The sequence below is a fragment of the Culex pipiens genome, chromosome 3 (assembly GCF_016801865.2).
Source record: "Culex pipiens pallens isolate TS chromosome 3, TS_CPP_V2, whole genome shotgun sequence".
In the NCBI taxonomy this organism is placed as follows: domain Eukaryota; kingdom Metazoa; phylum Arthropoda; class Insecta; order Diptera; family Culicidae; genus Culex; species Culex pipiens.
Window position 1 is genome coordinate 130,092,632 of NC_068939.1, and position 15,953 is coordinate 130,108,584.

The window sequence follows — 15,953 nt, forward strand, 5'->3', positions numbered from 1 at the left end:
TCAGACTTTTGCTTCGTCTGCTCCACCCAAACCGACCCCAGCTGCTTGATCCCCGAGGGTGCCCAGCTGATGCGGGACTGCAATGTGATCGCCAACAACAACACCTGCTACACTCGAATTGTTGGTAAGTTTAAAACGGGGTTCTTCCTGTTGCGCTGAATAATTCCAAATTTGCTAAATTTTGCTAATATTTACAGATCGTCACGTGGTCCGCGGATGTTCGTCATCGCTGAGCCGCGAAGACTTTGTAAACTGCAACAGCGAAACCGAGTGCGAGCTGTGCCATGACGTGGCGAATCAGGGCCGGTGCAACGGAGCGGTAAGTTTTGCGGTCACACCCCCTTATCACCGAATACAAGACGCGTCATCGCGTGACCTTTTTTTTTACTTTTAGGTATTTCCGGAGCACAGACTTCACTGCCACCAGTGCAGCGGTTCGATCAACTCGACCTGCGGCCAGGAGATTGTGACCGCGGCCCAGCTGTGCCGGTTCTACGACGCGGACGATCAGTGCTTTGTGAGCGTCGTCGGTGACCTGGTCGAGCGCGGCTGCCTCTCGGAGAGTGACTTTTGCCGGGTGGGCCAAACGTGCCACACCTGCGATGGGCATGGCTGTAACTTCAAGCACTACGAGGACGGCGCCATGAGCGTGGTCATCTCGCTGAAGACCCTGCTGATGGCGCTGCTGGCCGCTATGGCGTACGGTAGCTTCAGACAGTGAGGGGAAGTCGTGTTGGTGTTCGAAGCTTAGATATTAGAGCGAATAATTGATGGCATTGCTGTAATCGGCCTTGGCACGTGTCGAATATAATCGTGTCCCTTTGACACCAGTTTGAAATGCGTATGAAAATTGAACAAAAACCCGAATCAAAAACAAAACCCACGGCTTAATCATTTCAGTGCGAACCTCCGTTACTTATAACACGTCGAATAAAAAACCAATCTTAACTAGCCCAAATGGGAATATATTTTGTTCTAGGTCAACGCCAAACATTTGCATCCACTTTGGTTCTTGTTTCAAACCCCCTCGAAGGTCGCATAACATCAATTCGAAAAGATTGTCGCTTGTTCCTATAGAGACACAAACTGGTTCCGAACTGGAACTGATTTCAGAATCGGAAGCAAACCTCGTTCACATTACCATGCGTGTGTTCGCACTCATTTTCGTCGATCTTATCATAACATTGTAACATTAGAACGAGATTGTCAAAATAGTGACGGATCTACGATGAGAATCAGAGTGGAATGACCTGATCAGGGTAAGGAACTTCCGAAATTATGTTACCAGCACATTCAAAACAGTCTTTAAATGGGCGTTGTTTGTCGAAGCATTTAAGAGAGAGGTGAGGTTTACGGTGTTTTCGATTGGTTCAATAAACAAACTTTTCAAGCTATGATTCAATCGTTGTCGACCAGGATGCAAACGTTTAAGCTTTTTTCACCCATTTCATCGAATGTTCGGGAAGGATATTTCTTTCGGGGAACGTGCCTCAAACAATAAATTTCTTTTCTAGGGCCTTCCACGAGGCAAACTTTCTCGTTGCGGAAGCAAAGAAATAGATTGCCGTGTGGACAGGTTTTTAATGTATGCTAAACATTCGGCAAAAATAGCCAAAAGTTTGAAGATATTTTCGAACCAATGTTAAGCCATACTAATGCTTCTTCATAACTAGTCAGTAACATCTTCACCATCAATTAATTCAACATGTGCTTAGTTTGTTTGGAAATTGATTGATCGATGTGAGGTTACGTTGTGCATAGCCCGGTTTTGGATTCGAAACGTCGTAACAGGTATGTGTACCTCCAACATTTGTTTGCAGTTTTCACTAACGAAAAACGATTTTGCATTGGTGTCTACCCGTAGTTGCTACTCTGTTATTGACCAGGACCTCCAAGAATTGCTCCGTAGACAACAGATGAAGAGTAGGAACCAATCATCACCACTTCGCAACTTTCAAATGTCCCTATCATGCTAGCCAATAGGGGGATGGCGTCGCTATTTTTAGAGCACGTTTTCCACTTTTTCTCCATCGAAACCGACTACTTTATCGACTTCATTTTGCTGGGCGAGATAGGACGCCGTCTATTTTTAGACGATGACTCAGACATTTTCCACTCTTGCGCTTAAAAACACCAGGTGGCAGCACGATGCAACGCCATGTCCCTATCACAGCGCCGGCCACGACCAGTGGTAAGGCACGGGGAAGGAGATGGGAATTTTAGTCCGATACTTGAGTGATGAAGACCGCTAAATCGGCTGCGTCTTCGACAAAGTATCACGTGAGGTTTGAGGGGGTTAGTAAGATGGGTGTGAAGCCAGGATTCACCGTGGTAAGTGATGCGGCCGGTCAAATCTATTTATAGTCCTTAATTCTTCGTATGTTCTTGGATTCATTTTTGGAAGCTTTCCAATTCGGTTCACCAAGCTTTTTGTGGTGAATTCTGGTCGTGTTGAAAGTTCAATATTCGCCTAACAATTATGCAACCAGTGTCCTTGAATTCAACTTGCATTCAATATTGCATTTTCCTGTTCTTAGGTTCACACAGATTCCAATCAAGTTTCTTGGATTCTTATAGCATTCTTAATCCTTCTAGTCAACTAAGCCTCGATGGTCTGGTGGTTAGCATTTTTGTCTGCTGACCCAATGGACGGGGGATCGAACCCCGCCGCGAGCTAATGAAATGTTTCGTTCATATTCAAGTGTTCAGAATTCCTTCTTTCCATAATTTCTCGATAGGAGCAGATGGGAATCGAACCCAGAACCTTCCGCTTACAAAGCGAACAGCGTAACCATTCAGCCACGCCTACCCCTTTTCACTAACGAAAAACGATTTAGTTATAAATTAAAGCCCTAGGTCGTGCGAGCTGTCAGTTATGGTCAAGGTACATACAAAATTATGGTATGCCAGATATTGAAGTGATATCATGTAAATTTTATCATACTTTTTATGTTTTTTAAAGGGGCTGATTTTATTATTTATGAACTTATTTATGATAATATTTAAATGTTTTCACAAAGTTGTTGTTTTTCTCCACCATTTCCAACTGATTGAATTTCGCAAAATTGAAACCACATTTAACGCAGATCACGGCCATCAATAATCTGAAACAAATCCAGATTTGATTCACAAATTACAAAAGACTAAACAAAATTAAAATAACTCACAAAACAACGATTTTTTCAAACAATCTCTTTGGTCGGTTAAGAATTGTCAAACTGAATAGCTCAAAGCTAACTCGAACCCGGTACACACACGAAGCTTGACATAAACAAATCTGACAACTTCCAATTTATAAGTACCGTCAGTGGGGGTGACTATGGGTCAAAAAACGATACACCTCTCGTATTTTCTGAATAACAAAAACAATTTAAATAACATCGAAAATCTTTCAACGTAGATTTGTTCTTAGATAGTTTACTAACATTTTCCCAAAATATGGTGGATTTTGATGAACACTACCTTAAATGCCAATTGTTTGAAAATTGACCCAATCTCACCCCTTAGAGGGGGTGACATTGGGTCAAATGAAACTAAAATGATGCTCAAATACAACGACATGGTAAAAACAAGTCATCCAACAGTGTTTCTTGTTCGAGGGAATCGTATTGACACGCTACAATGTTTGAAGTGGAGATTTTCAAACATTTGGGTAGTTTTCGAGCAATTCTAACAATAATATAAGAAAAATGATTTTTCGAGAGGTCATTTTTGGCCAAAAACGTACCCCAACTTTAGACAGCTGCCAAAATAACAGGATTTGTTCTAGGAACGAGATTTTTTCAGCGAAGTCATCTTAAGATGTCCCCTACACAACCCTTTCAACAGAATGCATTTTCATTGAGAAGAACATGAGAAATGGTAAAATCCGTAAAAAATCACTTTGACCCAATCTCACCCCCCAGACCCAATGTCACCCCCACTGACGGTATAAAAATTCATTAAAAGCCTAATAAAATTAAAAAAAAAACTTTGAAAAAATATATTTTGATTTGAAAATCTGCCATACCATGAGCGTTGAAAGCCTTGAAACGCTGGTGCAATTTTGACAGTTTGAGCTGGTGTGAAAACGGCAACAGAGCTCGCACCACATAGTTAAAGCCTTACCCAACAAACTTCGTTCTGCCTTTTTTCGTTTTGTTGACGTTTTTAACTTTTTTGCTTATTCAGCCTCCTGTGATCAAAATTTGATTTTACGTAACTTTTCCCATACAATCTGCAGATCTTCTGGAATCGGTTCCAGAATGGCCAAAGTGTAAAACTTATTAGCGTAAAAACCTTCCTTGGGCTTATACGAACCCAACGCAACAAAGAGCTCTCCAATGCGACTTTCCGTTATCAACTGATTCGCGTTCGAACAAAACCGTCGATTTTTTTATATATATGGATTAAATTATCTAACGTGAACATTTATAACATAATAATCCGTTATCCATCTTTTTTTGTTCAAGGGGCTATGATGATTTTCTATTACAATGTGATTTCAAAGTAGACTTTTATGAAATTAATTTAAAATATCTGAAAAGTTGTATTGACCGATTCTTTGGCTTCTTTCCAAAAAATCGTGAATTTTTTTCTGCGTTTTAGCTGTAGCAGAACAATTCAAGAAAAAACCCCGCAATGTCCTTACATATTTGGAAAAATATTTGATTTTTCTACAATGTGGCGTGACAAAAGAACATTATAAAACTGTTCTTTTTAAAGTAAATCTTTCCCTATTCCTTAGAGGAACACCCGTGAAGAGTATCGGGGCCGGCATTTACAAAGTAGATTCAGTGACAGTTTATTAATCAACTCAATATTGACATGCCCTAACTAAGCAATCGAATCCAGAAGGGAAAAGATCACGAGTTGTGTTGGTCCTAGCCGGGATTTGAACCCCGATCTACCGCTTACGAGGCGGAAGCATAACCACTGGGCTACGTCGCTCGGTCTTTTAAAAGCACACACAAACAATCGCTACAAGTTAACTTATTTGATTTTTTTTTTCGCAATAATGCTTTTCTACACATTGTCACAAATTGAAAAACAAACTTTGTGCTCCTAACCCTGTAACTCCAGCGCACCACTAATTTGAAATTTCAAAATTATACATCTCGGCCAAAATCTCATTGAAAATTCTAAAAAAGTAAAACTTCGTGTTGATTTCTGCGACAATAAAGGAAATGATAATTTATTGCTTACTGTTTTAATGGATTTATCTTCTATAAGAGCACTGATTTCAAAGTAAACAATAATTGTTTAAAGACGATGCAATTTGGCAAAATGTTAAAAAATACTTCAGAAGTAAATTAAATTACCTTAAAAAAAAAATTATGCGCTCTTCTTCCATTATCGTTTTTTTTCATCAAAAATAACACAGAAAAAAATATGGTAATATTCATCAGGAAATAATAACAGATTTTGTGTCAAAAAAGTGGTAAATTTTCATCCGGTTCACATTTTTACACATTTTTTAATTTAATTTTAATATTAATACTACTCTAAAAAAAGGTAATATTCAACCTTCTAAATCTTCAACATTCCAAAAATCAACTTTTTTTCTGTGAATGTTTTGATTTGTAACAAAAATTGCAATCAATAAAAGAGCAAATCTCTACCAAAACCAGAAACAGATTTTATTTGTATTTTTTGGCCAAAGAATCCATTTTGTGTCCATCCATTGGTTCACCCATACAAGTCTCCATAAAATTGTGCAGTTTCAGTTGTCCATACAAAAATGGTACGTAAATTTTGGAAAATCTGTAACTTTTGAAGGAATTTTCTGATCACCATCTGAACTGACACCAAGTCTTCTCAAAGCTGTAGGTATTGATGCCGACTATTCAGAAAAAAATAGATACACGAAATAAAATAACTTAATTTATTTAACTACTTTTTTATCAAGACTCCATTTCCCACAATTTGTATATTTTGATTTTTGAGATTTTTTATATTATTTAGGGGACCAAAACCCGCGACTTTTGAGCTATAGAGAATCATGCTCAAAAAAATTTCCTCCAAGTAATGATTATTTGAAAAATAGCGCTTATTGAAAAAAAATCGTAATTTAATACATACAATTTTTATGGCCTCATTTTTTTAAGTAAATTTGTATTTGCAATCAAAATGTACTTAACAGAACATTTTTCAATAAGGTCCCTCGTTTTCAAGATATAGCCACTCAAAATTAAATTTCAGCGAAATATTTGAAGTTTTTCGATTGTTAAACTTAGTGACTATGAGTGACCATTTCTGTTTTGAATTGAAGATTAGACTTCAGGTTGCTGAGATACAGCGGCTAAAAGAAAAAGAAATAGGATAGTTGAATTTCGATATGTCAGCAACTAATTATTCGCTCTACAGCATTGCCTTGGCGTTCTCGATTACGAGATTCCTACTCGAAACTAGGTGTCCGAAGGCTTGATTGTTGAGGCAAATGCAAACCTCTTTTTACACCTAAGCTTCCATCCACCCCGGGATTCGAACTGACGACCTTTGGATTGTGAGTCCAACAGCGACTCCACCGAGACAGGACCCAGGGAGACGACTCCTACACCTGGACTGAGCTAACGACCTAACCTCTAGGTTAAACCGGGGCCAACATTTACTTCCCCGTCCGACGGAAGGCGTGATCAGACAAATCTCGCCTCAAAATTTGCCACCGGGACCTTCTGGGATCAAACCCAGGCCTACTGGGTGAGAGGCAACCACGCTTACCCCTACACCATGGTCCCATTCTTTTATTACGTAACGCAAAAAATCGGATCTTCAGACCCCCCCCCTCGTAACAAAATTTCCATACAAATTTTAAAAATTTTGTATGGAGCGTAACACGGCCTCCGACCACCCCCCCTCCCCCCCAACTGCGTTACGTAATAAAAGAACGCTCCCTAATAGTCCCATTTTTAATGTTAGAAAAATGATAAATTCGTGAAATTTCCCGATCTTTTCTAAAACAATATTTCAAAAAAAATCTAGACTAACATTTCAAAAGGGCCAACTTATCAATATTACATTCAATATGAGGATCGTAAAAATTCCAGGAATGTTTCATTTTTTAACATTGAAAATCTGAGCATTATTTGCTGACATTAGAAAATTGAACAAAGTTTGAGCCAAATAAAAATATACGAAAAAAAAAAAAATGAAATCGGTCGATTTCGTAGAGAATTGCTCACGGACTTTATTTTTTATGTCAATTTGTGTCGTTTTCTTGTTCTTATATAATTTCCATTTATAGTCCAGACTCGATTATCTGAAGGCCTAGCTACGGATAATCGAATCACGAAAAAAAAAATCGTTGTCTTATTTTTGATTGTCGTCCAATTTGTGCGAAAAATATAATGTTTTGGGTATCCAAAAACATATTTTCGGGTAGTTTTCTACAAATTAGGAAGCCTTTAGTGATATGAAGCTGTTCCAAAAAGATAGTTTCACAATATGAGCGAAATAAGTGGTGCCTCACATTGAGGAAGAAGATTTACAGAAGAAGAAAATTTTGGTTGAAAAAGTGATAAGAAGAAGCAGCAATTTGATAAAAATTTCGTGCTTCTGCATCTTAAGGAGTTTCCGGGAGTTTTAAGTGATTTAGAGGGATAAAATTTAATGAGCGGGTTGTGGCGCTATAACCACGGCAAATAGTGTCAAGGGCATTCGTGGAAATACAATGTCCCATCCCAGAGGGTCCCGGAGTACCAAACCTTCTTAGCATGGTGCTCCCAACGAATACAACCAAAATCTCGGAGCGTATGGTGGTGTGTCCCCGCGCTTCTTCCTCCCCTGTCGATTCAGATTTGTGTTGTTGTTCGAACACTCTGTGCTCAAACTCAACCCAATTACGAGTCAACTCTGCGATACGGCTTTACGCAGTAGGCCTGGCCGCTTTAACGCTTGTGATGTTGCAATGCATTCTAATGCAATGGCGCACTACAAATGTTAATAAATGACAAGAAGAGTGCTAGGCGTCATCTAACCTAAGGCACTCTCCAGGATCCCTTCGAAAGATTGGCTGCGCTAGGGTCTGATTAGATTAGATTAGATTAGATTTAGAGGGATAAAATTTAATGATATAAGTAAAGTGTGAACCTAGCATGCACGGGTATCGTTTTGGTACAGGTAGGTATCAACATATTTGCTGCAGAGCTATTTTTTTCGAGACAGATTTTCTCAACGGTGACTGTTAAGGCAGAAATGATAATCATTGAAATGAATTAAGGACAAATAACGGTAGCCTTTTTCGCCATGTTTTTCATGTACTAAAATTTCACCTTAAGTATTAAGTGATTTTGAATTTTTAAATCCAAGGTGGCTGCCAAAATGGCCGGGATGAAATATTGAAAAATGCATTTTTTTATTCAATAGGTATCAACCATTCAAATTTGACTAAAATGGGGTTGCAGAACTCTTGTTTGATTATAAAAGTTAGGAGATATAAAAAACACGAAAAAAAAGTTATTTGTTAATTATTCAATTATCCAAAGTCTCATACAAACCATCGAATATTCAAACTTTCGGATAAGGCTTCGGATAATCGATTCTGGACTGTACTGCCCATAATTGAAAAACGGCTATTATCCACTTTTGACAAAATTGAGATTTTTGCTCTAGGTGGTAGAAGATGTTCAAACGCATCTTCCAATACTTGAATTTCACTAAAATATTGTTTCATTTTTTCTGCCAATGTGGAAAACCAAACGGCTAATATCTCAATCCCCTTTTAAATTGCCGTGGCGAAGATTTGGTGACGAACACTAAAACGCGTTTTTCTATGAATAGCATAAAAGCCTAAATACAAGTTACCAATAATCCAATAAAGCAACAAATTACAAATTAAAATAAGGCCATGCCTAAGAAATTAACAATTATCGCAAGTAACTTCTGTCAATTAATTATCTCTGTCGCGTTTTAACCACGTTAAACACTTGTCGATGGCACCCGAAGAACGTGGCAAAACTTTTTTGTTCATTATTTGTTGATGGTTCTGAGTCCCGGATACTACTCAAATCTTTGTGCACGTAAAGCCAAAGATCCCCGCAATTAGTGTCGAGATTACTTGACCTGGCCGCCGCCACCGCCGTAGGTTCTGAGCTGGATGGCGGGAAGTTAAAAGTATTGCCAATGAATTATACTAGCAAAACAAAGCAAGCTTATGAGCACAATTCGTTTGTTCATCATGAATAATGATGTGCGGCCACATCAGCTGGCTTATGGTGACATTAGTGGCAGAAAATCAATTTAGTTTGAAAACAAACCTAATTATGAACCTTCAATATTTTTTTACATGGTGGCTTTGAAAATCGTTTTTTGTTTCTGTTTGATAATGATCGAAATAATTTAAAATGAGTCCAAGCGTACTTTTATCTCCATAGAAATTTAGAATTCTAATGAAAAATAAAATGGTGTACCTCTTTTATTTCTGGGTCATTTTGAGTCATAGCCTTCGACAATTTTGGCAACGGCCTAATCATATGAAGTTTGTAAGAAAATATTGCCAATGGATTGTAGGTTGGGAAAAGGATTTCGTGCGAATGAAACAGAGCAAAACGCCCGAGTTAGTAAGGCACGGTGAACTGTTGGGTCAAACTTTAGCTCAAAGCTCAAAGCCTACGACATGAGGAATAATTCATAAATCGCCGGAATCAACGTAATTCTGCTGCTAGTGGCGAGGTCCAATGCAAGAAAATTGGTCAAACAGTTTTGAAGGTTAAAAGTCTTGCGTCACCCTGATGAAACATTAATCTTCAGCCAAGTATCATTGAAGACCAGAGCGTGTTAAATGCACATTGAATTGAAGCTATCACGGACGTGTGTGACATCAAAAAGTTGAAGAAAAAATCATCATCAGACATGCTTACATGTTTCGAGACTTACACTGTGAGACTCTCTTTTCTTCGACGGTAGACCAAAAAATGTGCGGCACCCGTTTGTGCTGGGTGCCGTGACGAATGTAAACAAATTAAAAACCGATCAAGCCTAAACACGTCGCGCGTTGCGTCAAACAAGATCGCGACAAGTGAGTGGAATTGTCGCACAGGTAAATTCCACTCCTACCGATATTTTCCCTCTAAGCATAAAAAGCACAATAACACGACCACAGCTATGCCAGCCAACCTTCAGCTGGCGATGACGTCGATAGCGCTGCAGCTGACTGAGTTCCCGCGGCACGATCGCGATCAGAGTTTCCTCTCCAAAGCTGTAAAGTAATACAGTATACAAGTTCATTGATACAGTCGTTATTGTGAGAAGGTGGCGCCGATGGCAGAGGTTCAGTGCTGCTGGAATTTGTAAAGTTACGTTCACTTTAGCGTTGTAAATTCGAAATTTAAATGCGTTACAATATCTGTCATGTCCTGGAGAGGCATAATTGCTCAATCAATTAGTAGTACACTGAAGTTCTTACCATTACCATCTATTAGAGGGTGACGATTCTCGAGATTTTCTACTTCCCAGGAATAATCGAGAGTTGATTTTTGCTAATTCCCAGGAATTCCAGGAACCCTGTTATTTAAGGTAATCAAAATATATGCTTTAGGATGCCAAACTGAACACGTGCTTATCCAGAATCAATTTGTTTGGATCATTTCACTAATTTTATTTATCGCTGTTTTTATTTGTCGGACATTGATATTTTTTAATCTTTTAATTAAAAGATAGTTTTTCTACAAAATCTTAATTTCTAGCCTCCAATGAAATGTAAAGTGCCTAATAGAAAGTGGGGACAAGGCACTCAAAATGCAATGCCACTCACAGTTGGTCACTCAAAATTTACCAAGCGTTTAAATGGAAGGTGTTTATTTTTTGACAAATCCTATGGACAAAGTAGAGATTGTAAGCACCTTATGTGTAAGATCTTGGAGGTGCTCAATTTTTTGACAGAAAATCGCTGGGTTCTCAGTTTCTCGTGTCCCCACTTTCTATTAGGCACTTTAATGAAATGCTGTGAGTTTTTGCACGAGTATGTACTTATACACCCACAGCAGAAAGCCAAGAGAATAGCTCTATCAATATTAAATGGAAGAATAAACCTCTTGCGGGCGAAATACCACGAAATTGTGTTCATTTGTTCATTGAAACAGTGGCTTATAATGGTAAATGACCATCTTGTAGTCATCGAACTTTGGTGGCCTATACCAAAGAATATTGAAAATAGAGCGCGGACTCAGAACGAATTTCCATTAAATTCATGGTACCAGCCATAGGTACAACCGTAACGCCTTGGATGAGGCGTTATGATTGTCTGGTGTTATGAGATGGAGGCGTTACTCTAATTTTCCATCACAGCAATCTCACACGCAGAAAAATATTTTGTAGAATCAGCCTGTACGAGGTTTGATTCAACAAATTTTTTGTTGAATATAATCAACGCCGATTTTGCGTTGAAACAAACCTTGATTTTCTCAATTCCACAAAAATCTTTTGTTGTTTTGAAGAAGCTGCTTTGACGTTAAGCGTTGTTTCAACAAAAATCTTGATTTTCAAATCATCAAAACGTTTTGTTGATTCAAATATGCCTTATTTTTCTGCGTGCATCAAAATGTTTGATTTCAAATGACATTAGAAAAAAAAAATCAAAACATCATTGCCAAGCGGAAAATGTCAACCATCAACAGACATGAGAAATTTCCCGGTTAGTTCAAGTGAGTGAACAGAATCATTTTTTTTGTCTACAAACTTTTAAAGCTTACAGCTAATTTGGCGAATACTGTAGGAGAAACTCCAGGGGATGTAGGAATTCGGAGAGCTTCGACGATTAGTCCGGTTTACCAAGATGCCGACAACAATCACGATGCGTCCGATTAACGAAGTCGATGAAAATGACGGTGTCGAATCAATCGAGCCAAGAAGTCCGACGCCCTCGTGTCAGAGAAGAAACACAATAATCGAAACATTATTGTTTAAAAAAAATAAAGGTTGAGTTTTTGAAGCTAAAAGCTTTGTCTCAAGTTTTTTATGACCTCTTGTCCGGCAAAAGTTGACTGATTAAGAAAATGAATTTGGATTTGCCCAATTGGGTCCTAAAATGAAGCTTAGATTGCTGATATTATTGTTTACAGCAATAAAGCTTATTTTTTTGAGTACAATGACCCTTTGTACGACCACAAAGAGTTTAAAATGGATTTTTAAATCAATTTTGAAAATTATCCTCGCGGTCCTTCTTGACAGAAAAGCTCCTACTTGACAGCTCGTTCCAAGGGGACCATAGTTGATCCATCGAAAAAATGTTGTCTTGTCAATATTTTTTTTTGCATTAAAATGAAAAAAAGTGATCAGAAATGGTTTTTAATCGTGTTTTTTACCGTTGTACATACAAATTGACATAGAGCTTTAGTACCCAATTCTATCCAACGTGATAGGATCATTGAATGACCTCCGAAGTTAGTTTTCCAAGAAAATTAAGCGGAGTGTGGTCTTAAGATCTGCCTGCATCAGAGATTGTACGTTTATTATCTTGGCCCCTGTAAAAAAAACCTTTTCTGATAAGTGAAGATGATGGTGCAGAAATCGTGTGTTCTTCTAGGAAAATAAGCGGCTTAGGAAACCGTTCAGAAGCGTCATATTATCCGCCATGGGGTACTTAAAACTTGACCAGCGGTGACAACTTTCCCTTATCCCAACGATCCCGCTTTAATTGAATTAGTAGCATTGATCTTTTTAACTGGCAAAAACAAATTCGAGTTGACAGTTTGCTTGGAAAAACTTGAAAATTTTTGACATCGAGAAATGTCATTTGAAACCGTAACGTCTCAAGTCATTGAACAAAAATTTAAAATTATTTCCCAGACTGCTGAAATGTGTACCGCATGTACCGCGTTACGGGGTCAAAAATTAATCGCTAGTGTACCCTCTCATTTCCCTTCTCTCTGCCTATACGGCAAAGGCGCATTTCGATATGTCAAAGGTTTTGGGTTCGAGTACCGATATCACTTTTATTTTTGGTTGATGAACTGTTTTGAAAATGAACCCATGAGAATAACGCTCTCGTCAATCTCGAGATTTATCCTCTGTGTCCGTTCATAGTACCTTTATACAACAGATCGTGTTCTTTATTCTCTCGGATGGCACTGCCCAACTGTGGGTGTACACGGTGATCTGTTGTCTTGTTGGTGATGAGTGGAAATATTATTGTGCCTTAAAATGTTGTAACAGGTGAATAAAGTTTTTTTTTATTGTGTCCTTGAAGCTGTTGTCATTTGCAGATAGTAAATCATTAGTTGTTTCAACAGATGGTTCATCTGGATCTTACAAGTTTTAACCGTCAATATTTTAACTATTTGAGGCTAATGCTCGTTTTTTATCTACAATTCCGTGGATGTTGCAAGTTATCAAAAATTCAAAGGGTCATTCCTTCTCTATAGTATCGGAACTTGGGGTGACTTGATCCACTTGTTTGTATCGTGTGTCGTTTATAACTTAGTATAAGGGTAATTCTCTACCAACTCACACGAAATCGGGAAAAGTTGCCCCGACCCCACTTCGATTTGCGTGAAAATTTGTCCTAAGGGGTAACTTTTGTCCCTGATCACGAATCCGAGGTTCGTTTTCGATATCTCGTGACGGAGGGGCAGTACGACCCCTTTCATTTTTGAACATGCAAAAATACGTGTTTTTCAATAATTTGCATCCTGAAACGGTGATGAGATGGAAATTCGGTGTCCAGGGACTCTTATGTAAAATTGGACGCCCGATTTGATGGCGTACTCAAAATTCCGAAAAAAACGTATTTTTCATCGAAACAGCACTAATTTTTTTTAAACTCTGCCATTTTCGTTATTTAACTGACTGCACCCTCAAGCACAACTTTCTAGAAAATGGCATATTTTTTACCCACACGCTGACGAGATACAGGACAAGGATCAAGCCATTTACATGTGCAACATTGAAACCATTTCCACGTCGACACAAATCAATGTTTGCTCTTTAACTGGTGTAACCAAATTAGTTGAAACTTGGAGCGTTTGTTAAACGATAGTATACGAACCGATTGCTTCAATAAGTTTGGCTCTATCATTTAAAGCTTTGAAAATATGTATCATCAAACTTAAAAAAATCGTTTTTTTCGAATAGTACTAAGATGTTGCAAAAAGTCTCACGAAAAGTGTAGGATGATTTGTCTCACTTAAAAAAATACCAAAATTATTTGATAAAAACACGTTTATGATTTAAATTACAAAACACAAAAAAAAAATAAATATTTTACGCCCTTCGCAAATGTCATTCTCGAGTGCAACTGGCCTGTCTACACACACACAATAACTTATATAAGACTACAACAGGTCTAAAAAGATTCATTGATATCGAAGAGGGTCGAGTAAAAATGTACCTGAAAAATTCCTGTTTCAGCTGAAACTGCCATTCACTTTCCATAAAAGTGCTTATGAAGCTTGTGGGCAGGGATAGAATAATCGCAAAAAAATCAATTTCACTTGTGAACTTTCTTCACCCGCGAAAGAGAGAGGAGGCAAATCACGGAAAAGAAAATCGCTCCCGAACTTCTCCAAGAAAATCAATCTGCTGATGGATTTTTGTGAATTTCCTTGTCAGCACCACTTAAAAATATTTATTTTACTTTGTTTACACGCACCTTGCCCATCTACAAAATGTGACAGGTCATATTTCGACGCGTGACGTTACACTTGCTAGTGTAGTAGTGAAAAAGATATTCCGCCGAATAATCAAGATGATGATTTTTTTAGATTCCTTTTACCGATCTTTCGTGCGCGAGAGGGAAGAGCCATACTCCCTTCGGATTTTTTCTCTTGATGAACGTCCAATGATTTTCTTTTGATGATGATTATTCCATCGCTGCTTGTGGGTGAGCAATTTCCTTAGGTTGTCCAATCTAACCTACACTCACCTTATAAAAAAAAGAAAAGTACATTGCTCGTAAAGAAAAAAAATTGGTGAAAACTTATATTACAAATTCTGCACCTAATTCGACGAACAGCAAAAAAATATTCACACCTCAAATATGGACACTAGAATGCAACAAATTGACTTTCTGGCGGAAATTCGAGGGCTTGTTACCGAATAGTTACGCTGAGGAGCAGTTCTCTACAAAATCGGTCTTTTTTCTTTAATTTTAATTTTTTATTTTTTAATCTGGCTGAAACTTGTTTGGTGCCTTTGGAATTCCCAAAGAAGCCATTTTGCATCATTAGTTCGTTCATATAATTTTCCATACAAATTTGGCAGCTGTCCATACAAAAATGATATGTGAAAATTAAAAAATCTGTATTTATTGAAGGAGTTTTTTGATCGATTTGGTGTCTTCGGCGAAGTTGTAGGTATGGATATGGACTACACTGAAAAAAAATGATACAAGGTAAAAAAAAATGGTGGTTTTTAGTTTCACTTTTTGTCACTAAAACTTGATTTGCAAAAAAACACTATTTTTATTTTTTTTTTTTAATTACTGATTTGTTTTAGAGAACATCAAATGCCAATTTTGACCGAGTTATGATTTTTTGAATCAATACAGATTTTTTCAAAAAATCTAAATCGCAAAAAAATTTCAACTTAATTTTTCGATGTAAAATCGAATCGCAATCAAAAAGTACTTTAGTGAAATTTTGATTAAGTTATAGCCATGTTCAGGTATTCAGGTTCAGTTATTCATTTTTTTTAAATTAGTGCCCATGTTTGCCCACTTTTGAAAAAAATATTTTTGAAAAGCTGAGAAAATTCTCTATATTTTGCTTTTTTGAACTTTGTTGATACGACCCTTAGTTGCTGAGATATTGCCATGCAAAGGTTTAAAAACAGGAAAATTGATGTTTTCTAAGTCTCACCCAAACAACCCATTATTTTCTAATGTCGATATCTCAGCAACTAATGGTCCGATTAACGATGTTAAAATATGAAACATTCGTGAAATTTTCCGATCTTTTCGAAAACAATATTTTCAAATTTTTAAAATCAAGACTAACATTTCAAAAGGGCGTAATATTGAATGTTTAGCCCTTTTGTATTGT

At 37.6% G+C, this 15,953-nt stretch overlaps 2 protein-coding genes and 1 long non-coding RNA gene across 4 annotated transcripts in view; all 3 read left to right on the top strand.

Moving 5' to 3' along the window:
- Positions 1–861, top strand: part of LOC120430879 (uncharacterized) — a 73,403-nt gene extending 72,542 nt beyond the window's left edge. Inside the window, exons 2-4 of the mRNA XM_052711151.1 lie at positions 5–124; positions 198–319; positions 395–861. Of these exons, the coding sequence (XP_052567111.1) occupies positions 5–124; positions 198–319; positions 395–721 (569 nt within the window). The 3' untranslated portion in view covers positions 722–861. The remainder of the gene's footprint in view (positions 1–4; positions 125–197; positions 320–394) is intronic.
- Positions 1–15,953, top strand: part of LOC120430878 (fatty acyl-CoA reductase wat-like) — a 47,782-nt gene that overhangs the window by 4,616 nt on the left and 27,213 nt on the right. The window lies entirely within an intron of this gene.
- Positions 11,264–11,912, top strand: LOC120430871 (uncharacterized). Of its 2 annotated transcripts, none has more exons than XR_005607752.2 (2): positions 11,264–11,618; positions 11,669–11,912. It is a non-coding gene; the product is annotated as an uncharacterized LOC120430871 (long non-coding RNA). The 2 variants fall into 2 exon arrangements; XR_005607753.2 differs by having other exon boundaries at positions 11,690–11,912.